At 41.2% G+C, this 18,282-nt stretch overlaps 2 protein-coding genes across 2 annotated transcripts; both read left to right on the forward strand.

The window, feature by feature from the left end:
- Positions 1–793: 793 nt before the first annotated feature.
- On the forward strand, positions 794–4,079 carry emc3 (ER membrane protein complex subunit 3). Its single transcript, XM_034532491.1, has 9 exons — positions 794–1,051; positions 1,480–1,651; positions 1,748–1,805; positions 1,970–2,063; positions 2,251–2,355; positions 2,494–2,575; positions 2,702–2,781; positions 3,122–3,204; positions 3,291–4,079. The coding sequence occupies exons 2-9, from the start codon at positions 1,497–1,499 to the stop codon at positions 3,417–3,419; spliced, it is 786 nt and encodes a 261-aa protein (XP_034388382.1). The 5' UTR covers positions 794–1,051; positions 1,480–1,496; the 3' UTR covers positions 3,420–4,079.
- A 250-nt stretch (positions 4,080–4,329) lies between these two features.
- On the forward strand, positions 4,330–17,607 carry usp4 (ubiquitin specific peptidase 4 (proto-oncogene)). Its single transcript, XM_034531870.1, is given in 36 exon segments — positions 4,330–4,606; positions 6,099–6,226; positions 6,359–6,489; positions 6,569–6,695; positions 6,857–7,002; positions 7,488–7,549; positions 7,710–7,856; positions 8,958–9,075; positions 9,187–9,360; positions 9,463–9,621; positions 9,902–10,126; positions 10,344–10,353; positions 10,356–10,426; positions 10,530–10,623; positions 11,745–11,753; positions 11,948–12,075; positions 12,077–12,123; positions 12,248–12,257; positions 12,260–12,292; positions 12,295–12,393; positions 12,395–12,421; positions 12,423–12,476; positions 12,478–12,513; positions 12,515–12,570; positions 12,677–12,716; positions 12,718–12,795; positions 12,797–12,884; positions 12,988–13,058; positions 13,143–13,229; positions 13,231–13,259; positions 13,352–13,379; positions 13,381–13,416; positions 13,418–13,503; positions 16,700–16,803; positions 17,188–17,280; positions 17,486–17,607. Coding segments are annotated over 36 exon segments (3,105 nt in total). The 5' UTR covers positions 4,330–4,454.
- Positions 17,608–18,282: the final 675 nt, after the last annotated feature.

The following is an 18,282-nucleotide window of genomic DNA, read 5'->3' on the forward strand; positions in this document are numbered from 1 at the left end:
GACATGTGCCTATTTCTTATGCTTATTTCAGTATACAATTCCTTTTAGTCTCTGGTCTTTTAATATATCAAATTACTGCATTGCACATCTATCTGCCATTTCACTATACTTTCATATGTCACCTAATATGTATTGTGTCCTGTTGAGTGATGGAAAGTAACTAAGAATATTTAATCATGTAAGGTACTTGTACTTAATTTGAGTATTTCCATTTTCTGCTACTTAATACTTCTATCGCACTACAATTCAAAGCAAATTCCTGTACTAAATGCAATACCTTTAGTTAGTAACTTTGCTGGTTAAGATTAACACGAAATATACTCAAATAACAAATATAATTGGATGCACGATGACAACTTAAAGTAAGACTTAATTTATCCTGAAGGGAAATTTAATAATTATCCAGCAGTATCGAAAGTAAATTGATTGATCCACCTTCATCAGCTGCAACTTTGAAATAATCTAGTATATAAATGTTTGTAATAAAATGATATAATATATGGTTCTAAAATGGGCCATTCGGCATGATGAGTGGTTTTACTTTTGGTATAATACGCATTTTGATGTCAATACTTTTGTACTTTTTGGAATGCAGGAGTTTTACTTGTAGACTATGTGTATACTGTGATATTGTTATCCTTACTTAAGTTACAGAGTATGTCTTCAAACACTGGTGCAGTTTGCCCTTTGGCACTGCGATGGACCTTGAAGGGTGACACTGGCTGAGGAGCGCTGGCTGGCCCGGGCAGACAGTTCCTCCCATCACCGCGAGGTGGCGCTGCAGTCCCGGCGAGGCGCGGATGAGCTGCAGAAGCAGAACACTGCTCTCATCCACAGACATTAGGCTCCCATCCCTCAACACCACAGCGCGATGGCCGCAGCAGTGGATTCGAACTGTTAAATGTTGTTTAATTATTTTTAACTAGCGTTACCTCACAAAGCATATGATTCGCGTCCCTCGCAGCTGCGCTACAAACACTGCAAGTGGTCGCCACTGCGCTAAGACGACTCACCAGCTGCCACAAACAGTGACCCGGGCACCAAGAGGAAGGTAGCCTGCTGGCTAACGTTGCCGTTAGCGGATCACTAGCGTCAGCTGTGTTAATTGCCAGTAGTTTACATTAAATACTGCTGCATTTTTTCATAAACAACAGATTGTTTTACTCGTTGTAGTGGTGCTCCGATTAGGTGGTTTAACGTTTGCTCGTATTAGTAACGTTACGTTCATGACGCTGGCTAGCTAGCTAAATGGGCTGACAGCTCGTCCCTCCGTGGGTTCGAGGCTTGATCGTAGCTCGACATAGCTAAGTTACATCTTCTTAGTAAATGAGTAAATGAGTAAATGACCGCAATACAAATGGCTTCCATTAGTTAGAACTTCACCCCAATAGTTGAGACTGATACAAGCTGTGTTTAACTTGCCCGCTATGTTTCGAAAGTATTTCTCTGACGCTCGCGTTGCTGTGTTTAATTCTCCAGCTGAGCTACCAGGCTGCATGGCGGAGCCGGAGCTTCTGTTGGACTCCAATATCCGACTTTGGGTTGTGCTACCCATCGTCTTCATCACGTTTCTTGTCGGGGTGATACGGCATTATGTTTCCATTCTTCTTCAGAGTGACAAGAAGTTGACGTTAGAACAGGTTTCTGACAGGTAGGTGATCTTTAATTGTGAAGTGGATCCTATTAATGAAACAAACACTTGAAATTCATGTGAATTAATCAATTTTGGTTTCTTCTCCAAATCCAGCCAGGTTCTTATTCGGAGCAGAATCCTCAGAGAAAATGGAAAATACATCCCCAAACAGGTAGCACATTTAATCATCCGTCTCCAACACATGTACAAGTTATTATTATGTTATGTCTACCGTATATGAAATATACTCTAAACACAAAACCACTGTTTTTTGCATTTATTTGTCACAACTACAGTGTGTAGGACTATGCTGCTAAATATCTCTCCTTGTTTTAGTCTTTTTTGATGAGGAAGTTCTACTTCAATAATCAAGAAGATGGATTTTTCAAGCAGACCAAAAGAAAGGTTGTTCCACCCTCTCCAATGACAGGTAATACTTTTAGGTTTTCACCACTATACATGATATGATGAAGCAGTCTTTAACATTGTTAATTAGTTAAAATAAAAATGTTGGTCATTTCCAATTAAGCTCTGTGCTTGTTTTAGCAAAAATGCTATATATATGACATATAGACATGTTCATTAAGTGCATTTTGTTGCACACTATCTTTTCACAGATCCCAGCATGCTGACAGACATGATGAAGGGAAATGTCACCAATGTTCTTCCCATGATCCTCATTGGAGGCTGGATCAACTGGACCTTTTCAGGATTTGTAACAAGTAATTATGTCACTCTCTCACCGATCTGGCAGCTTGTGAGGCATAATGTGACAACTTTCAATGGGTCTTGCTCCCAGATAAAATAAAGTTTATATGGGAATCCTACATTGAGTTCTCTCTTGTCTCTATTTCACACAGCTAAGGTTCCCTTCCCTCTCACTCTGCGCTTCAAGCCCATGCTTCAACAAGGAATAGAGCTGCTTTCACTGGATGCCTCCTGGTAAACAAACAAAATCTGTAGAGATGTACTGTCTTAGTTGTTGCGTATTCATCTCAAAATGCTGAAGCTAATGTGTGACTCTCTTGACATTTGTTCTGTCTGTTTGTGTGTGCATTTATCAATTAGGGTGAGCTCGGCGTCATGGTATTTCCTGAACGTGTTTGGACTACGAAGCATGTACTCATTAATTCTTGGACAAGATAATGGTAATTGTTGCTAATTTTAAGATAATTTTGGATGTTTTGTTGTGTCAGATGGTTTGATGATAACGCAAAAGTGTGAATTGAATCTTGTCCTACTACAAGTAGTTATTGGATTCACAGGAATGTGACCATGAAAGCAATATTTAAATTCAGAGATTTTAATTTTAAGATTTAGCTACAGATGCATCCTGGTCAGTAAGATATATATATCACAAATAAATCCAGCCTTATGAGTAAGGCCTGTGACTTTGGTGAATTCTATGCCAAAAAAGCTTTGCATTCAGATGATTATTTTTCATTTCCAGAAGACGATTGTTTCAACTATGTTTTTCAATCCCCACAGGTGCAGATCAGTCGAGGATCATGCAGGAGCAGATGAGTGGTGCAGCCATGGCCATGCCTGCAGATACAAATAAAGCTTTCAAGGTATATATTGCAGCAGTTTCAGCATACTTAATGAATGTGGTGGGGCTTTGCTCAGTTTTTCATGTGATGTCTGTCCTTGATTTTAGGCTGAGTGGGAGGCACTGGAACTGACGGACCATCAGTGGGCTCTAGAGAGTGTAGAGGAGGATCTGATGAGCAGAGAGCTGGACTTGGATGGGATGTTTAGCAAGGAGCTGCCGAGTGGCATCTTCTGATGGCCGGGTCACTTCTACTTGGAGCCTTCAATTTTAATGTTGATCATTGCAGGGATTTGTTTTTGGTTAGAGCCCCAGAGATTGGACACATCCCTTAATGTTATGCAACGTTTACATTCACTTATTTGTTGTCCTTGTCTTTTCACATGTATGATTACCTTTCCATTCCTGTCCATTTAATATCTGAAATAACACTGGTTCTGCTGCTGTTCCATCTCTTTTGAGATGTTTGGGAGACATTAAGTGGCTTTTCGCTTACTGGAAGGCATTATTATTAGCGTGTAACTGTATGCCATCATGCCATTAGGTAATAGAATGTGAACTACCTAGTGCTTCTTTTTTATTGTGTCATGCACCGCTAGACTAGCTGTTTCATTTTCCATTTGTGTGTTTAAACAATAGACGTTTATTTTATTATACTTTAACAATCTTTATTTGACTCATCTGTTAGATCATAGATGGATCAGTGGTTCTGTGTCAGCTGCCTAAAGCTGGAAATAGACCCAGAAGTGATTAGCTGTTGGCAGAGAATGTTTGTGTGATTGAAATATTGTTTTTTTGAACTATGTAGATGGTTTATTTTGTAATGTAACCCCTGTGTGTTTTGTACAGCATAAAGCCTGTTTTGACAAAATAAACGGTTTTATTTGTTGCAATGCACACCAACGCAAGCAAACGTAACATAAAACGAAATAAACGAAATAAGTCAGTCATCCGTCAGGCTATCCATTTTCAAAGGCGAAGTCGGTGCTGAGGTTTTGTTGATCCCTACAAGATGTTTTGAAATCATATACACGCCTGTTTTATTTTTTTTAAGTAGTCCTTTTGGTACCTTATGACTACTCTGTGACTGACTAGTGTGTCGATGGTGATGCCAGTACATTCGAGTGCTACAGCAGCCCTCCTCGATTGTGTAACGTCACTGACCAGCGTAGAGGAAGAACTTTTCCCGGAGCAGAGCTCTGAAGCTTGCACAAGTCGAGTGCGCGCCTCTTCCATCCGCGCGTTCACGATACCGGCACACTCGCTAGCTACATGATGGCCGAGGGAGGCGGACCCGAACCGGGTGGCGCGGCGGACTCCGACTCGGAGCCGGTAGCCGCACAAATGCCAACCCCTTCAACCGAAAATCAAAAGCAGACTATTGGGTCACTTTTGAAGACTACTCTAAGAAAGGGAGACGAATGGTAAGAATCGTCAACGTTATCTGTGTGTTTCAGCTCGCGATAGCTAGCTAACGTTAGCTAGTAAGAAACCGGAAATGCTAGCACGCTAAAGCTAGCATGCTAACGGAACCGATGGCTGCAAGTCTGAAATCGAAAGCTGCTGTGCTACTGATATTTTGTCCAGCTAACGTTGAACAAGTTAGCCCGCAAGCTGCGAGCCAACTTGACTTAACAATTTACATGGTGCCTGTAGTAACAACATGTTGGTTGTGTACGGCGAAACGTACACGACTAAGTGGGTCGTTTGTAAACCTTAACGTCGGTTTTGTAACAACTTAAGTGACGTTGGCTGATGTGGTAGCTAGCTAGTCGGCTGGTAGAATAGGCCCTGGATTCAGATGGTTAGTTTACCTACCAGTCAGACCAGCTCGTTATCATATAAATAACATCAGCTATCAGGAAATGTGCCCGTTGACAGGATTATTTTGCGAGTCGTCACCTGTTTTTACTGAAATGCCAGTTGAAGTTGTTTCACAGGTTTCTGAACTGGCCAGCTTCCTGTGTTTGCTAACAATGTTTCATATCATAAAGACCTACCAGGCCTAGGCACAATTCCAGCGAGGTTTCACTATTTTATTTTTCAACATCGAAATGTGTGAAAATCAAGAATTTAAATAGCCTTCTGTAGAAATGGGCAGCTAGGGAAGAACATGGCACAGTCATAATGCTTATTAGCTGCTAGCTACTGACTTAACAACACGTTGAGATAGTTGTTGAAAGTCAGTTCATAACCTGTATGGTGTTTCATGATACTTTATTATCATTACATATAATTGGACAACTATCCCATGGCATTCAAGCTGAAATGTAAGATTTTCCACAAACATGTTTACATCGTTGCATAGCTTGGGGAAGTTAAGCTCAGGGCAAAGTAAAAAAAACATACATCTTGCTTTGACTGACACACCTATTTAAAACTGTTGCATTCATTTTTTACTGACAGTGGTCAAACAAAACCGAGTTATATTACCCTAACATCACACTATGTGAATGCTTGCTAACAAGTCTATTAGTTGGAGGAGATTAAGTCAAACTAACTTGCTGTTACTATATCTACAAATGCCATGGCAGTTTGGTATTGCATCATCTCATGGGTTAACATATGACTGAGTACAATGTCTCTCCAAATCCCATGTATCACCTCTTAAACCTCTCTTGTTCTTCACTTCAATTCAGTTTATTTTGTATAGCCCAATATCACAAATTACAAATTTGCCTCAGAGGGCTTTACAATCTGTACACATACGACATCCCTGTCCCAGGACCTCACATCGGATCAGCTGTGAGGTCGTAGTGGAATATCATAACTGATATCCTTCTTGCTCGATATCATAACATATCAGGTGATCAGAAATGCTTTTTTTAAGTGCAAGTCTTCCAGGTTCAGAAGAAACAAGTGTCTTTTGAAATTTAATACATTTGTTGTTAACTGTTACCAACCTATTTGTTTTAGGTATCTAATAGACAGCCGGTGGTTCAAACAATGGAAGAAGTATGTTGGATTTGACAGCTGGGACATGTACAATGTTGGAGAACGTAGCCTCTATCCAGGACCAATTGATAATTCCGGGCTTTTCTCAGGTAAATCCTTCATCTGTAAACAAACATCTATCGGGCTCTGATTGGCTTGTTCTTGAGAACAGCATAAACCCAACATATCGATAAAAAGAGCTGTTCAGCCTGTAATCATCATTTTGCTATGTCTCATTAAAGACCAGGAGACTCAGGCCCTGAAAGAGCACCTTATTGATGAACTGGACTATGTCCTTGTACCAACTGAAGCATGGAAAAAACTTGTCAGCTGGTACGGCTGTCTTGAGGGCCAGAGACCCATCGTCAGGAAGGTAATGCTGTTGAGGATTTCTTTATGACTTTACCATTCACTTGTGGTTCAGGCTCCTAAATGTCTTCTTTTTTCTCTAGGTTGTTGAACATGGCATGTTTGTCAAGCACTGTAAGGTGGAGGTCTATTTGTTGGAGCTGAACTTGTGTGAGAATGACAACATGGACAATGTTGTCACGCGTCATTTCAGTAAAGCTGATACTATAGGTGAGGGATGACATGAGTATCTATGTATTGGACTCTGCATTGAAATTACGAGATAGATGGCTGCCTACACATCGGAAATATCATACATTGTCATTAAATGGTTTTGGTGTAAAAAAATAAGCAGGAAAGATTATTAAGCTTCGCAAATCCCTTCTTTTCAGACACTATAGAGAAGGAGATGAGAACGCTGTTCAATATCCCATCAGAGAAGGAGACACGGCTCTGGAACAAATACATGAGCAACACCTACGAGCAGCTGAACAAACCAGACAGCACTGTACAGGATGCTGGTCTCTTCCAGGGGCAGGTAGGTGTTATTCAAATAACCTTCAGATTACTGATGGACTCTGTTCCTCATTTCTCTTGAAGAACACTACGGCCCAGTAGCGTACCGGTACTCGCTGTGCAAACATAATTCATTAACAGGTATGGTACAGAATAACGTGAACTGTAAGAGTCTATTGCAATACAATACATTAGCCCTGCAATACGATTTATATTGTTGAGGTTATAATGTGTTATAAGTATCATGCCCATACTTATGTACACTATAGTCACACGTTGCAATGTGAAAGGTGAGCGACGAAACTATTTTCCTAAAACTGTAAACTAAAGCTAACAAGTAGACTTAATTACACATTGAAGTAAGTGACAGTGACATACCTACCTACAGCTGCTAAAGGTGGCAGCACGTGGCACATGTTCATATTAAATTCAAGCCTGAGACATGATAGCTCTGACATGAAGGTCAGTTTTGCCAGCTTGGCTCTCAATCAGCTTGTTTTCCCACAGGTGCTTGTGATTGAGCGGAAGAATGAGGATGGCACGTGGCCCAGACAAGCCTCCCATCCCAAGTAAGCAAATACCTTGTTGTGGTTTCTTTTGTCATTCTGTAAGCACCTAAAAGAATACAAATTGTGTCCTAGTATATCATTTTCGAGAATTATATTATCCAAACATTGAAAGTAGGTAGGTCATTTTTTAACAAATGTTAAACATGGTCTTGCTCACCAGATCCAGTACTACCCCATCCAGGAATTTCACTACCTCCCCAAAACTATCCTCCAACTCAACAGCAAGTATCTCCTCAACAGTAACCAATGGAGACAGCAGCTGTAGCCCTGGCTACACACTTAACAACAGCACATCCTCTGGTAACAGGCAAGTGTCGGTTTCTGATTTATCCCCCCCATCACTTTCTCCTCCATGTACAGAGTGCTGTCCTTTACCTGTCCTGCACATGTACTGTGTGCTTAATGTAGCACAGGACTTCTCAGTTATGGTCACATGGGTTTGGAACCAACTCTTCCTGTTGTATTCAGTTGTTACATCTCCAAAGAAAGTATGATATGCTGGAACTTGCACATCAAATATTTCTCATACCGGTGTCTTGTAGAGGAGATTAAAAGGACAATCCCACACACTACTCTTGCGTTTATGCACTTGTTGATTCAGTACAGTCAGTTCTGCCCCTACAGACCATCGGAGCAAAAGAAAGAACGGATAATTATTTTTCTGGTACACAACACAGCATTAATAGTATGTTCTTTCCCTCTTTCCATCATATCATTAGTTCTTATCTTATAGTACTTGTTTTGGGTGTTTTGTTTGCTTTCAAATGCAACACTTTGCGTCACTCAGAAAAGCAATGCAACACCCATTTGAAGGCGAGCTGGTATCAAATTTGTACATACACTACAGTGCTGTATCAGCATAATGTTCATCATTTTGCATGGTGATGAACATGTAATGTGTACTGTTGCAGCATGGGTCCATTATCATGCTTTGCCTTAATGTAAAAAGCATTATGGCCTTAAGGTGCTTGCATTTGCGCTTTCTAAGGTTCACTGCTACCTAGAGCTTAGTAGGATTACTGAGGCGTTCTTTACTTGTGACTAAATGTGTTCGTGCTGGAGACACAATTTGTGTCAAACTCAAAATAAAAGATGGACAATTTGACTGAATTTTCACACGTCATAGAGACTTCTTTTAATTGGAAACTAAAGAAATCAATTATTTAACATGTTGCATGATTCAGAGTTTTTGGGTAGTATTCTAAGCGTGTGATAGCGTGGCAATATTATCTGTTGTCAATTCATAGAGCTACGCATGACAAGTGGTAGTAATATGTTCTCGTCAAGTGGAATTTTGTCAATCTGTTTTTATCCATGCACCATATGTGAATGTCATGTTTAAATACATGTGGCTTCATCACAGCAGTCTTTAAGGATGCACACAGTAACCGATCTGCTCTTCCAACAGATTGGGGGGCTACAATTCATACAGCTCGTCCTATAACTACAGAGAGTCACAGTCACAGCCTGGCCTGTGTGGTCTCAGTAATTTGGGCAACACATGCTTCATGAACTCTGCCCTCCAGGTAAAAACAAATAATAGTGCCATGGATCCAACTTCCATTCAGAGAAAGTCAGTTTATAATTACTTTTCTTTGTATCATGTTCACATTATCCATTTATAATTCCTCTTCCAGTGCCTGAGCAATGCATCTACACTCACAGAGTACTTCCTCAATGACCAGTATGAGGCAGAGATTAACCGAGAGAATCCCCTGGGAATGAGGGGAGAGATTGCAGAGGCCTATGCAGATCTAGTAAAGCAGATGTGGCTGAGCCGCAGCAGCTATGTGGCCCCACGTACTTTCAAAGTGAGTTGTGTTCAAACAAATTCCTTTGAAGTGTCTGTTTCCATATTAATTATCCATTCATAATCTTAAAGGTACAAACAAAGTTTACCTTTTTTACCCCAGACCCAGGTCGGACGTTTTGCCCCCCAGTTTTCAGGCTACCAGCAGCAGGACTCCCAGGAGTTGTTGGCGTTCCTGCTCGACGGGCTCCATGAAGATCTAAACCGTGTCAAGAAGAAGCCTTATCTGGCCGTGAGGGATGCTGAGGGCCGTGCAGATGAGGTATGGTGCATAAATTGAAATGGAAAAAGAAAACAAAAAAATGACTCTTTCTAGTGTCTGAATATAATGCTGCTAAAATATTTATATTCACAGATTTCCTGGCTTTGTTGTGTTTTGATTCATGAAGTTGGCTTTACATTTCAAAGAGATTGATTGAGCTGCAAGATATAGCATATATTTATTATAGTTGTTTATAGCAACATCAAGTGACACCTTTTCTTTCTGAGGCTTTAAATTGGCATCTAATGAAAGTTGTTCCCTATTGTTTGTGGAATTACAGACTGTTGCAAAGGAAGCCTGGACAAACCACCGTTTGCGCAATGACTCTATTATAGTTGATATTTTCCACGGCCTCTTCAAATCCACTTTGGTGTGCCCAGAGTGCTCCATGGTGTCTGTAACCTTTGACCCATTCTGCTACCTCACACTGCCTCTGCCCATGAAGAAGGACCGTACTATGGAAGTTTTCCTGGTGCGATCAGACCCTCAGTCCAGACCAACACAGGTGAGGCTGAATTGGAGTTATAGCTATAGACTTTTGAACACCTACAAATTAACTAATGATAATTAATACCAACTAACCAATACGAGCATTCCAGTTTATGACATAATTTTTTAAACATAATTTGCTTTGTACCTCTGTTGATGTTTCTGAAAGCGCAAGTATTAGCGAAGAAGTTCACTGTCTGGTTCACAATATCTTTTTTCTTCTTCTTCTACAGTATCGAGTGGTGGTCCCAAACTGGGAACAGTGACCGACCTGTGCAGCGCCTTGTCCAAACTCTGTGGATTCCCACAGGAAAACGTTAGAACTTTTTTCTTTTTATACCTGCAGCTTTACATTTTATTTGTCTTAGGTTGAAATGGAAATAATATGTGCCAACATTGCAATTTACTTCTCTATCTAGATGGTGGTGGCTGACGTTTACAATCATAGGTTCCATAAAATCTATAGACGGGATGATGGTCTCAACCAAATCATGGAAAAGATGACATCTTTGTGTAAGTAGGGTTGCTGACGAAAAGATGAGATGTCTTCAGTAAGTCACTGTGGACACTGTTTAACAGTATAGTTGTATTTGAAGCGCCTGCAGGGGTCGCTAGCTAGCCAGCTGGCTAGTCACTCACTGTGAGCTGGATGGCACTCTCAGCAGACCATTCTCATATTCAAGAGACGTCCCTGTTGTTTAAATATCACAACCCAAATTTCCATTGTACAATTAATGGGAACTGTAATCAAATGCTTGCAAGCTTAGCTTCCTAGCCAGCTGGCCAGTAAGACTTACAGACCGACAATGCAGCAGGCAGTGGCGAGAAAAGAACGAGAGGGGGAAAAAAGCAGCTTCTGACAGGGCAGGAGAGGTACTAGTTGAGACTACATGACTCTTCTTGAACATTAATTTTGAACTGATTTAAAACTAATAGACTAAACTGAAAAAGTAGGTCTAGTCAATTCTGTCCAGCAAAGTTTTATAAATGGTCTCCCCTCGTTAATGTTTGGTTTCATTTCACCGTCAGCTCTTACAATAAATAGTTTCAAGGGGTGGGGAAGATAAACCATGCAGTATCTTATTAGGTAAACAAACACAACATTTAAAAGCACAACCAGTGTTTTTTTTCTTAAAATTTGGCACAAACATCCCTTTGCAATCAAGGATGAACTGATACAAATTTGGTGTTGAAAGGCCACTGTGACCTCGCAAAATATATTTTCGGTCATAACACAAGCATTCTTAATGGCAATGTCATGTCTAATAGGATCAACATGAAGTTGGACAATCATAGATGTAAACTGCAAACATGACTTATTGGCGGAGGCATTCATTTGCAAGGCTTTAATTTGAGTTGTCCAGTGCTTTAAGAGCCTTTGCTAAAGACTAAGCCTGGCCTATCATACTAGCCCGTATTTACTACATACATACTGTGGCTCACCACTGAGACAGGGTCGTCCCTCAATTAGAGGAGCGGTTGTTCGATCCCCGGCTCCGCTAGCCCATGTCGGTGTGTCCTTGGGCAAGACACTTAACTCCAAAATTGCTCCCGTAGCCGTGACTACGTGTGTGCATGTGTGTGAATGTTAGGTACTGCTGATGTGCAGGTGGAACCTTAGCTCCTCCCATCAGTGTATGAATGTGTGATTGATGCCAATGTTGTGTTAAAGTGCTTTAAATAGTCAGAAGACTAGGAAAAGAGCTGTACAAGTAGCAGGTCCATTTATACTGCCGTATCTGCATAATGCGTTCATCAATAGAATGCAGTAGCAATTTCAAATACAGCCCAAGTGTGTGTAACGTGTGCCTTTTGTGTTGCTCTTTGCAGGTATGAGGTACAGGAGAGGCCAGTGAGAGGATTACCTGCCTGTTTATTTCAGGGTAGCGCCACTCCAAGCATGCAGGAAGTTCCTCAAGCACCATGCTGTTTGGCCAGCCTTTACTCATCACTGTGCCCAGACACAAACCTCATAGCAGACGTTCTTTATGACAAGATCGTAGAGAGAATTGGGTAAGGACCTACTGTGTAAATGGAAAAGAAGAAAACCGCAGTGACAGTACAGTGACGATTAAAATACAAAAGTGAGTTCTGAGTGCATTTGATGGTTAACTTATCTTCTCTGTCCCTGGTGCAGGCGCTATGTAAAAAGCAATCCCAGAGCCCTAACAGTGAAAGCAGGGGGCGTCGGCCTCAGCATCGGCCTCAGCGTCGGCCGCAGCGTCGGCCCCTGCGACAGCCTCAGTGTCGTCCCCAGCGTCGGCCTCAGCGACTGTTGCCAGCCTGCAGCCAGGCTCCTGAATGTTCCACAGTCGTCTAGCCTCAATGCCACCCTGGGTGGCTGTGGCAGCCCCCTGTCAGATGGAGGCCTCATGCAGTGCGAGCTCCAGTAACGGCAGCAACCCACTCAGAGACCTGCAATGAAACTAATGGTTTATATGATGGTAATGAGGCTAAGATTTACAACATTTGAATTATTTCAAAGGAAACATTGATCAGCCATGCAAAAAACTGGCAAGTTTATGAAATTTCATTGTTGTCTGTTCAGGTGAGGAGGAGTGCCATGGACCCACCAGGTGAGTCCTGAGCCAGAGAATGGCCAGTCTTGAAGAGGATGAAGAAGAGACTTCTGACTTGGAAAATGGGTCTAAAGGAGACTCAGCCAAGCAGTGCTCTTCACCAGCCCAAGCTCTTCACTTTCAGCATAGTCAACTCTTACGGAACAGCTAACATCAGCCCGCTGCCCTGTGATGGAAATGTCCTTAAACTGAATCGTCAGTGCTATACCTTTTGAACTTACAATTGCATTGTTAGTTTTATTTTTTCTACGCCACATTTGTGTTGACGAAGCCCTCTCCCTCATCTTAATCTCTGCAGCACATTCCACGGTGGCAATCGACTGGGACACAGCATCAAAGAAACTGTGCTATGATGAACAGGAAGCAGAGGTCAGTAAGTTGATAGTCGGCAGAAGATCCTATTACAAGACAATGCAAGCAGCCTATTTATATTTGTGTGAATGTTGTGTGTAGGCCTACGAGAAGCATGAGAGCATGCTCCAGGCCCAGAAGAAGAAAGCCACTGTGGCTCTGAGGGAATGCATCGAGCTCTTTACAACAAATGGAGACACTTGGAGAACACGATCCATGGTAAAGGGTTCCACTACTACAGCCTAGTTGAGTGTCAAACCACCACTTATGCCTCTATATTGGGCATATAAATCTAATCTTTTTTTATGCAGGTATTGTCCAACATGTAAGAAACACCAAACAGGCCACCAAAAAGTTTGACTTGTGGTCGCTGCCGCCAGATTTTGGTAGTTCATCTAAAGCGGTTCTCCTATAACCGGTGTTGGAGGGACAAGCTGGACACAGTGGTGGACTTTCCCATCAGGTAAGCAGGCAGAATTGCTTATTAACATTATTGTGAATACATTTAAGAACAATGCTTTAGTCTGATGATGAGAAAAGTTATATATATAAAAATAATAACTGATTTGCATCGAGTTGCACTTGGTCACAAACATCTATAACGCTGATTTCATTTATATATATATATTATATATTATATATATATATATATATATATAATATATACATACACACACACACACACCACACACACACACACACACACAAACAGAATCAAATTATGACATAAGGAGACGGCAAAATTCGGGGTCAACTGGCCGGCCAGCGTTTTTGAGATTGGAGTGAGGCAAGGAGAAAAGATGATGTTGTGATCTTCGCAATAAAACATCTTTGACGTGTCGAGTCTTGGCCAATCAGCGTTAAGCTGTCTCTAGCATCTTCATTGGGGGGTTAGGGTTAGCTTGTATGTCAGCCCGCCACATCTACTGCTGCAGAGAAAAGGAAGCAGGCGGTAATGTTGCACGGTGTATCGAAACTAAAAGGTACCGCGGTACCCGTACGTTAAAAACGATATGATTTTGCATATTTTTAGTATCGATACTTCATTCAAATAGCGCGCCCCTGTCATGCTGCCCAGCGCTCACACGCAACAGACAGCGCTCACTTACAGCGAGTGATCGCTGGGGAGGACATGGCATCACGGGCCGGAGCTTTTGCCGACCGTCTTCGGCTTTTTTTTAAGAAAATGAATGCCAGAAGTGAAATCTGGAAGTACTTTGGTTACATTGCAGACAGTGAAGGAAAGCCCACTGACCTTCAGAGACCCGTCTACAAAAACTTGTTTCAAAGCCACACAGGGTTTTCACCTGATGGCACCAATGTAGTTTTTCATTAATATCTTGCTGTCGGCTAATACTAATATTAATGCCATTTATTAAGTGTTCAAAAAGCTGGTCAGGAACAAGTTGGTAAAAAGGGAACCATACAGCTGTTTGATTATTACCCATTATAGATAAATATACCCAGTATCGTATTGTGGTATCGGGTATCATGATATTTAGTGCAGGTATCGTATCGAAGTTATATTTTTGGTGATTTGTTAGAGGCAGGAAAGACTGCAAGGAAAAGACACAACGCTAAGCAGTGCAAACGAGTCCTTGAAGGACTTGTTCAGGCCAAAAAAAAGGAAGTTGGTTCATGAATGACTTGAGTCATATTGTGTATATAATGAAAAATTGATATTTGTTGTTGTTGTTGTTATTATTATTATTATTATTAGGGCCTGACCACTAAAACCCATCTGACACATGTTGATTGTTCCCAATGACAGGGAGCAAGTTCAAGTTTCATCAAAAAGCACCACTTGTATACTCGTTTATTTTGCTTCACTCAGTGTGCTTTTAAGATATCAAATAACGTTTTATTATTACTGTACGTGTTTTCGGCGCAATCTATGTTATTAATCAGATCAGTTTTAGAATTTGTCAGAACAATCAAAATCATTTGAAAATTGTGCTGAGAGTGCGGAACCAGTAGGACATTTTACACAAGGGGGTGCTGTAGCCTAAAACTCACAGAACAAAGTGACCTGAGGTCTGAATGAGGAAATACTCTATTCAAGAAATAGACTGTATAAATTACACCTGTGTCCTTATCTGTTTGTTGTATAACTCTTAAAGCTTTCATAAGTAGGCCTTTCAGCTACACATGAATCATTTACTCCTTATGTATTTTCCTCTGCGTTTTAAAATGGGTTTAAACTGTCTCAGCACTGTGTGAGTGCACCATGTATCAACTCTTAATTCACTTTTAAAAAGCTGACTCATGCTCACTGGCTTAAAGCAGGTGGTTCTCAAACTGTGGGGGCGCGGCCCTCAAATCGGGCGCCGATGTATTACAGAGTGGGGCGCGGGGGGCAGTGCGGAGAACTTCACATATTACAAAAGTACGTGGAAATGTTACCACTACGGTTACGGCGTTAACAGGTTACGCATGCGTGATCGCGATGTCCAAGATCCTTTGCGACTCCCGTGTAGCTAGTAGTGTGCTAAATGAAGAGCTTGTTAGGCTTCTGAGCAGTTACCTGACAGAACACGGGCTGAAATGGGAGAGTTGTGGTTTCTGCACAGACGCGCAGACCATGGCAGGGAAAAGGAAAGGCTTACAGGCGCTGATAAAGAATCTCTCCAAATGTCCAATGGACATACACAGAGAGGCGCTAAATGTGCCGTGAACTCTACAAGGTTTTGACCGATGCTATCAGCGTGGTCATTTTCATAAGGACCCCCTGAAAGCACGACTGTTTTCTCTGAGGAGAGACGGGAGCGGAGCTTTCAGCTTTCAGCTGTTTGCACAGCGAAGCTCGGTGACTCTCACGAGGAAAAGTGGTTGTGCGCGAGTCTTTGAGCTCAGAGAAGAAATCCGTCATATGCATATACAATAGAATTTAAATTGTACATATATTATCCATGCACATATTATTCTGCAAAAAAGGAGGTGCCTCAGTTCATCATTTATTTATCTTTGTAACGTTACACATGCATATACTTTTTGAGTCAAATTTATTCATTCAGGAAGCTGGGAGATGTGGGTCGAGGCGACTTGATCACGGGAATATTGATTCCTTGTGAATTTGAAACTAATACTGATACAACTTGATGGCTCACACATACCTGCATTAGTTTGTTTTGGACGTTATTGTTGTGAAAAGATATTTAGTGTAAAACTCAGAAACTCTTTATTGCCAAATATTTGAACTTGTTTAGTTTTTCACAGGTTGCATTCATTTTATTTATTGTTATTATCTTGAAAATATATTCAGTGCCAAACATGTTAATTGCAGCCACAATAAGCAATTTTTTTGAATAACTTTTTATTTGTTTTTTGTCTGATGGAGCAATCTGATTTAATTAAAAGTGATAGCAATTTTCTTTATTCTATTTTGAAAAGTCACAAAAGGTTGTTATTTCAATAAAAATTCAGCATGGACCATTTTAGTTACAATTTTGTTGGGGCACGAACATATTTCTTCCTCAGAAATGGGGCGCGAAAGAAAAAGTTTGAGAACCACTGGCTGCAGGCCATATGCTGTGTTTTACATTAAATTTGACTTTAAGAGAATCTCTTCCTTTCTTGTTGTAGTAGTTTAAGTTTAGTAACTCTGTTTTGGTGAAAATTTAATTTTACTTTGAAATGACGGAAGATATTTTCTTTGTCAGGGATCTGAACATGTCCGAGTTTGTGTGCGATCCTAAGGCCGGCCCCTTTGTATATGACCTCGTTGCCGTGTCCAACCACTACGGGGGAATGGGAGGGGGTCACTGTAAGTAACTTCATTGTTTTCCTACTTTTCTGTCATTTTAATGGCTTGTAACACTTAGAAATCACAGGTCAATATAACTCCACATCAACATACCATTAAGAGCAGTTAATAGCTTATTTGAACATAAAACTATTATATTTGCCAGTGCAGTTTGTTCGTCTTAAAACATACACACGGCATGTGTCAACAGTCTCCATGGACACTATTCAGTTACATTTTAACATGGCGATGCGTCTTGCGTATCTTTTTCTCTGTGGACTCATTGTCAAGTGTTTTTTGTGTTTGCTTTGTCCATTCTTAGTGAAGAGGTGTGCGTTGTATCTCTTCCTGGAGAAACAAATGAACTGAATAGCTGTTTGTTTAACACTTATTTCCATCTGACAGACACAGCTTATGGCAAGAATAAAGTGGATGGAAAGTGGTATTACTTTGATGACAGCAGTGTCTCCTCTGCCTCAGAGGACCAGATTGTGGTGAGTTTTGACTCTTTGATGTTCATACATTTTCTATATACAGGCACATGTATTCTGGACTTGAGAGATGCAGTGTTTGGTGAAACTGGCCTTTGTGTCATTGACTGATGTTTGACTAAGATAAGCCATCAGCCCTCTTGGCTTTCTGTCCTTGGTGTTGAGTGTCCCTGTGTTTGTAGAGTAATTATATCCTTGTTGCCCCCTTGCAGACTAAGCAGCCTATGTGCTGTTCTATCAGCGCAGAGATGAGGAAGCCTCCTCCAAACCTCAGCCTTCGGCCTCACTGGGAGGGGCCCCAGAAGCAGCCGATGATCACATGGACACAAACTGAGGAGCCCCTTATGCGAAGGGACACCGCACTGAAACAATATATGGCAATAGAGACACTCGGACGCACACACAAAGCTACTTTAGTGACAGAGGACTCCACAGACTTAACATTATTAACCCGACCTTCCCCGTATTTTTATTTGATTTCTGTCTACGAATGTTGTCAACTAGAGCCAACAGCTTTGTCAGAAGAGTGACCTGAGAGACTTCCCTGCAGCAGATGGAATACTGATTTCTGATCATAGTTTACTAGTCTGGAACTAAAGAGGAGTATAGATATAGAATCCTCTCACTGGATGAACAGAATGTTAGAAGTGCTCTCAAATGCGTAGATAACAAATGCTTCTGTTGCCCACAACAGTCAGAACTATTAAAAAAAGCCAAATGCACATGTTTCAACCAAAGCGTTCCAAGGTTTTTATGATGAAATATAACAACTGTTAAGACATTAGCAGGATACTGGCATCGTGCCTAGATGTATCGCTGATAATCTTGCTGTGCTGAGGTAAATGCAGACTCTTGACAGTGTGATGTGCACACAGAACAATACATGCCATGCTTGTTGAAAGAATCCTGTGACCTTATTTCACCTGCGTAAAGTGGATCACTGATGGGCAGATGTGCACCCAGGCAGCCAAATCTGTGTTGCAATCTAAACCACAGAGGGGATTGTCTT

The sequence above is a fragment of the Cyclopterus lumpus genome, chromosome 5 (genome assembly GCF_009769545.1).
Source record: "Cyclopterus lumpus isolate fCycLum1 chromosome 5, fCycLum1.pri, whole genome shotgun sequence".
NCBI lineage: Eukaryota > Metazoa > Chordata > Actinopteri > Perciformes > Cyclopteridae > Cyclopterus > Cyclopterus lumpus.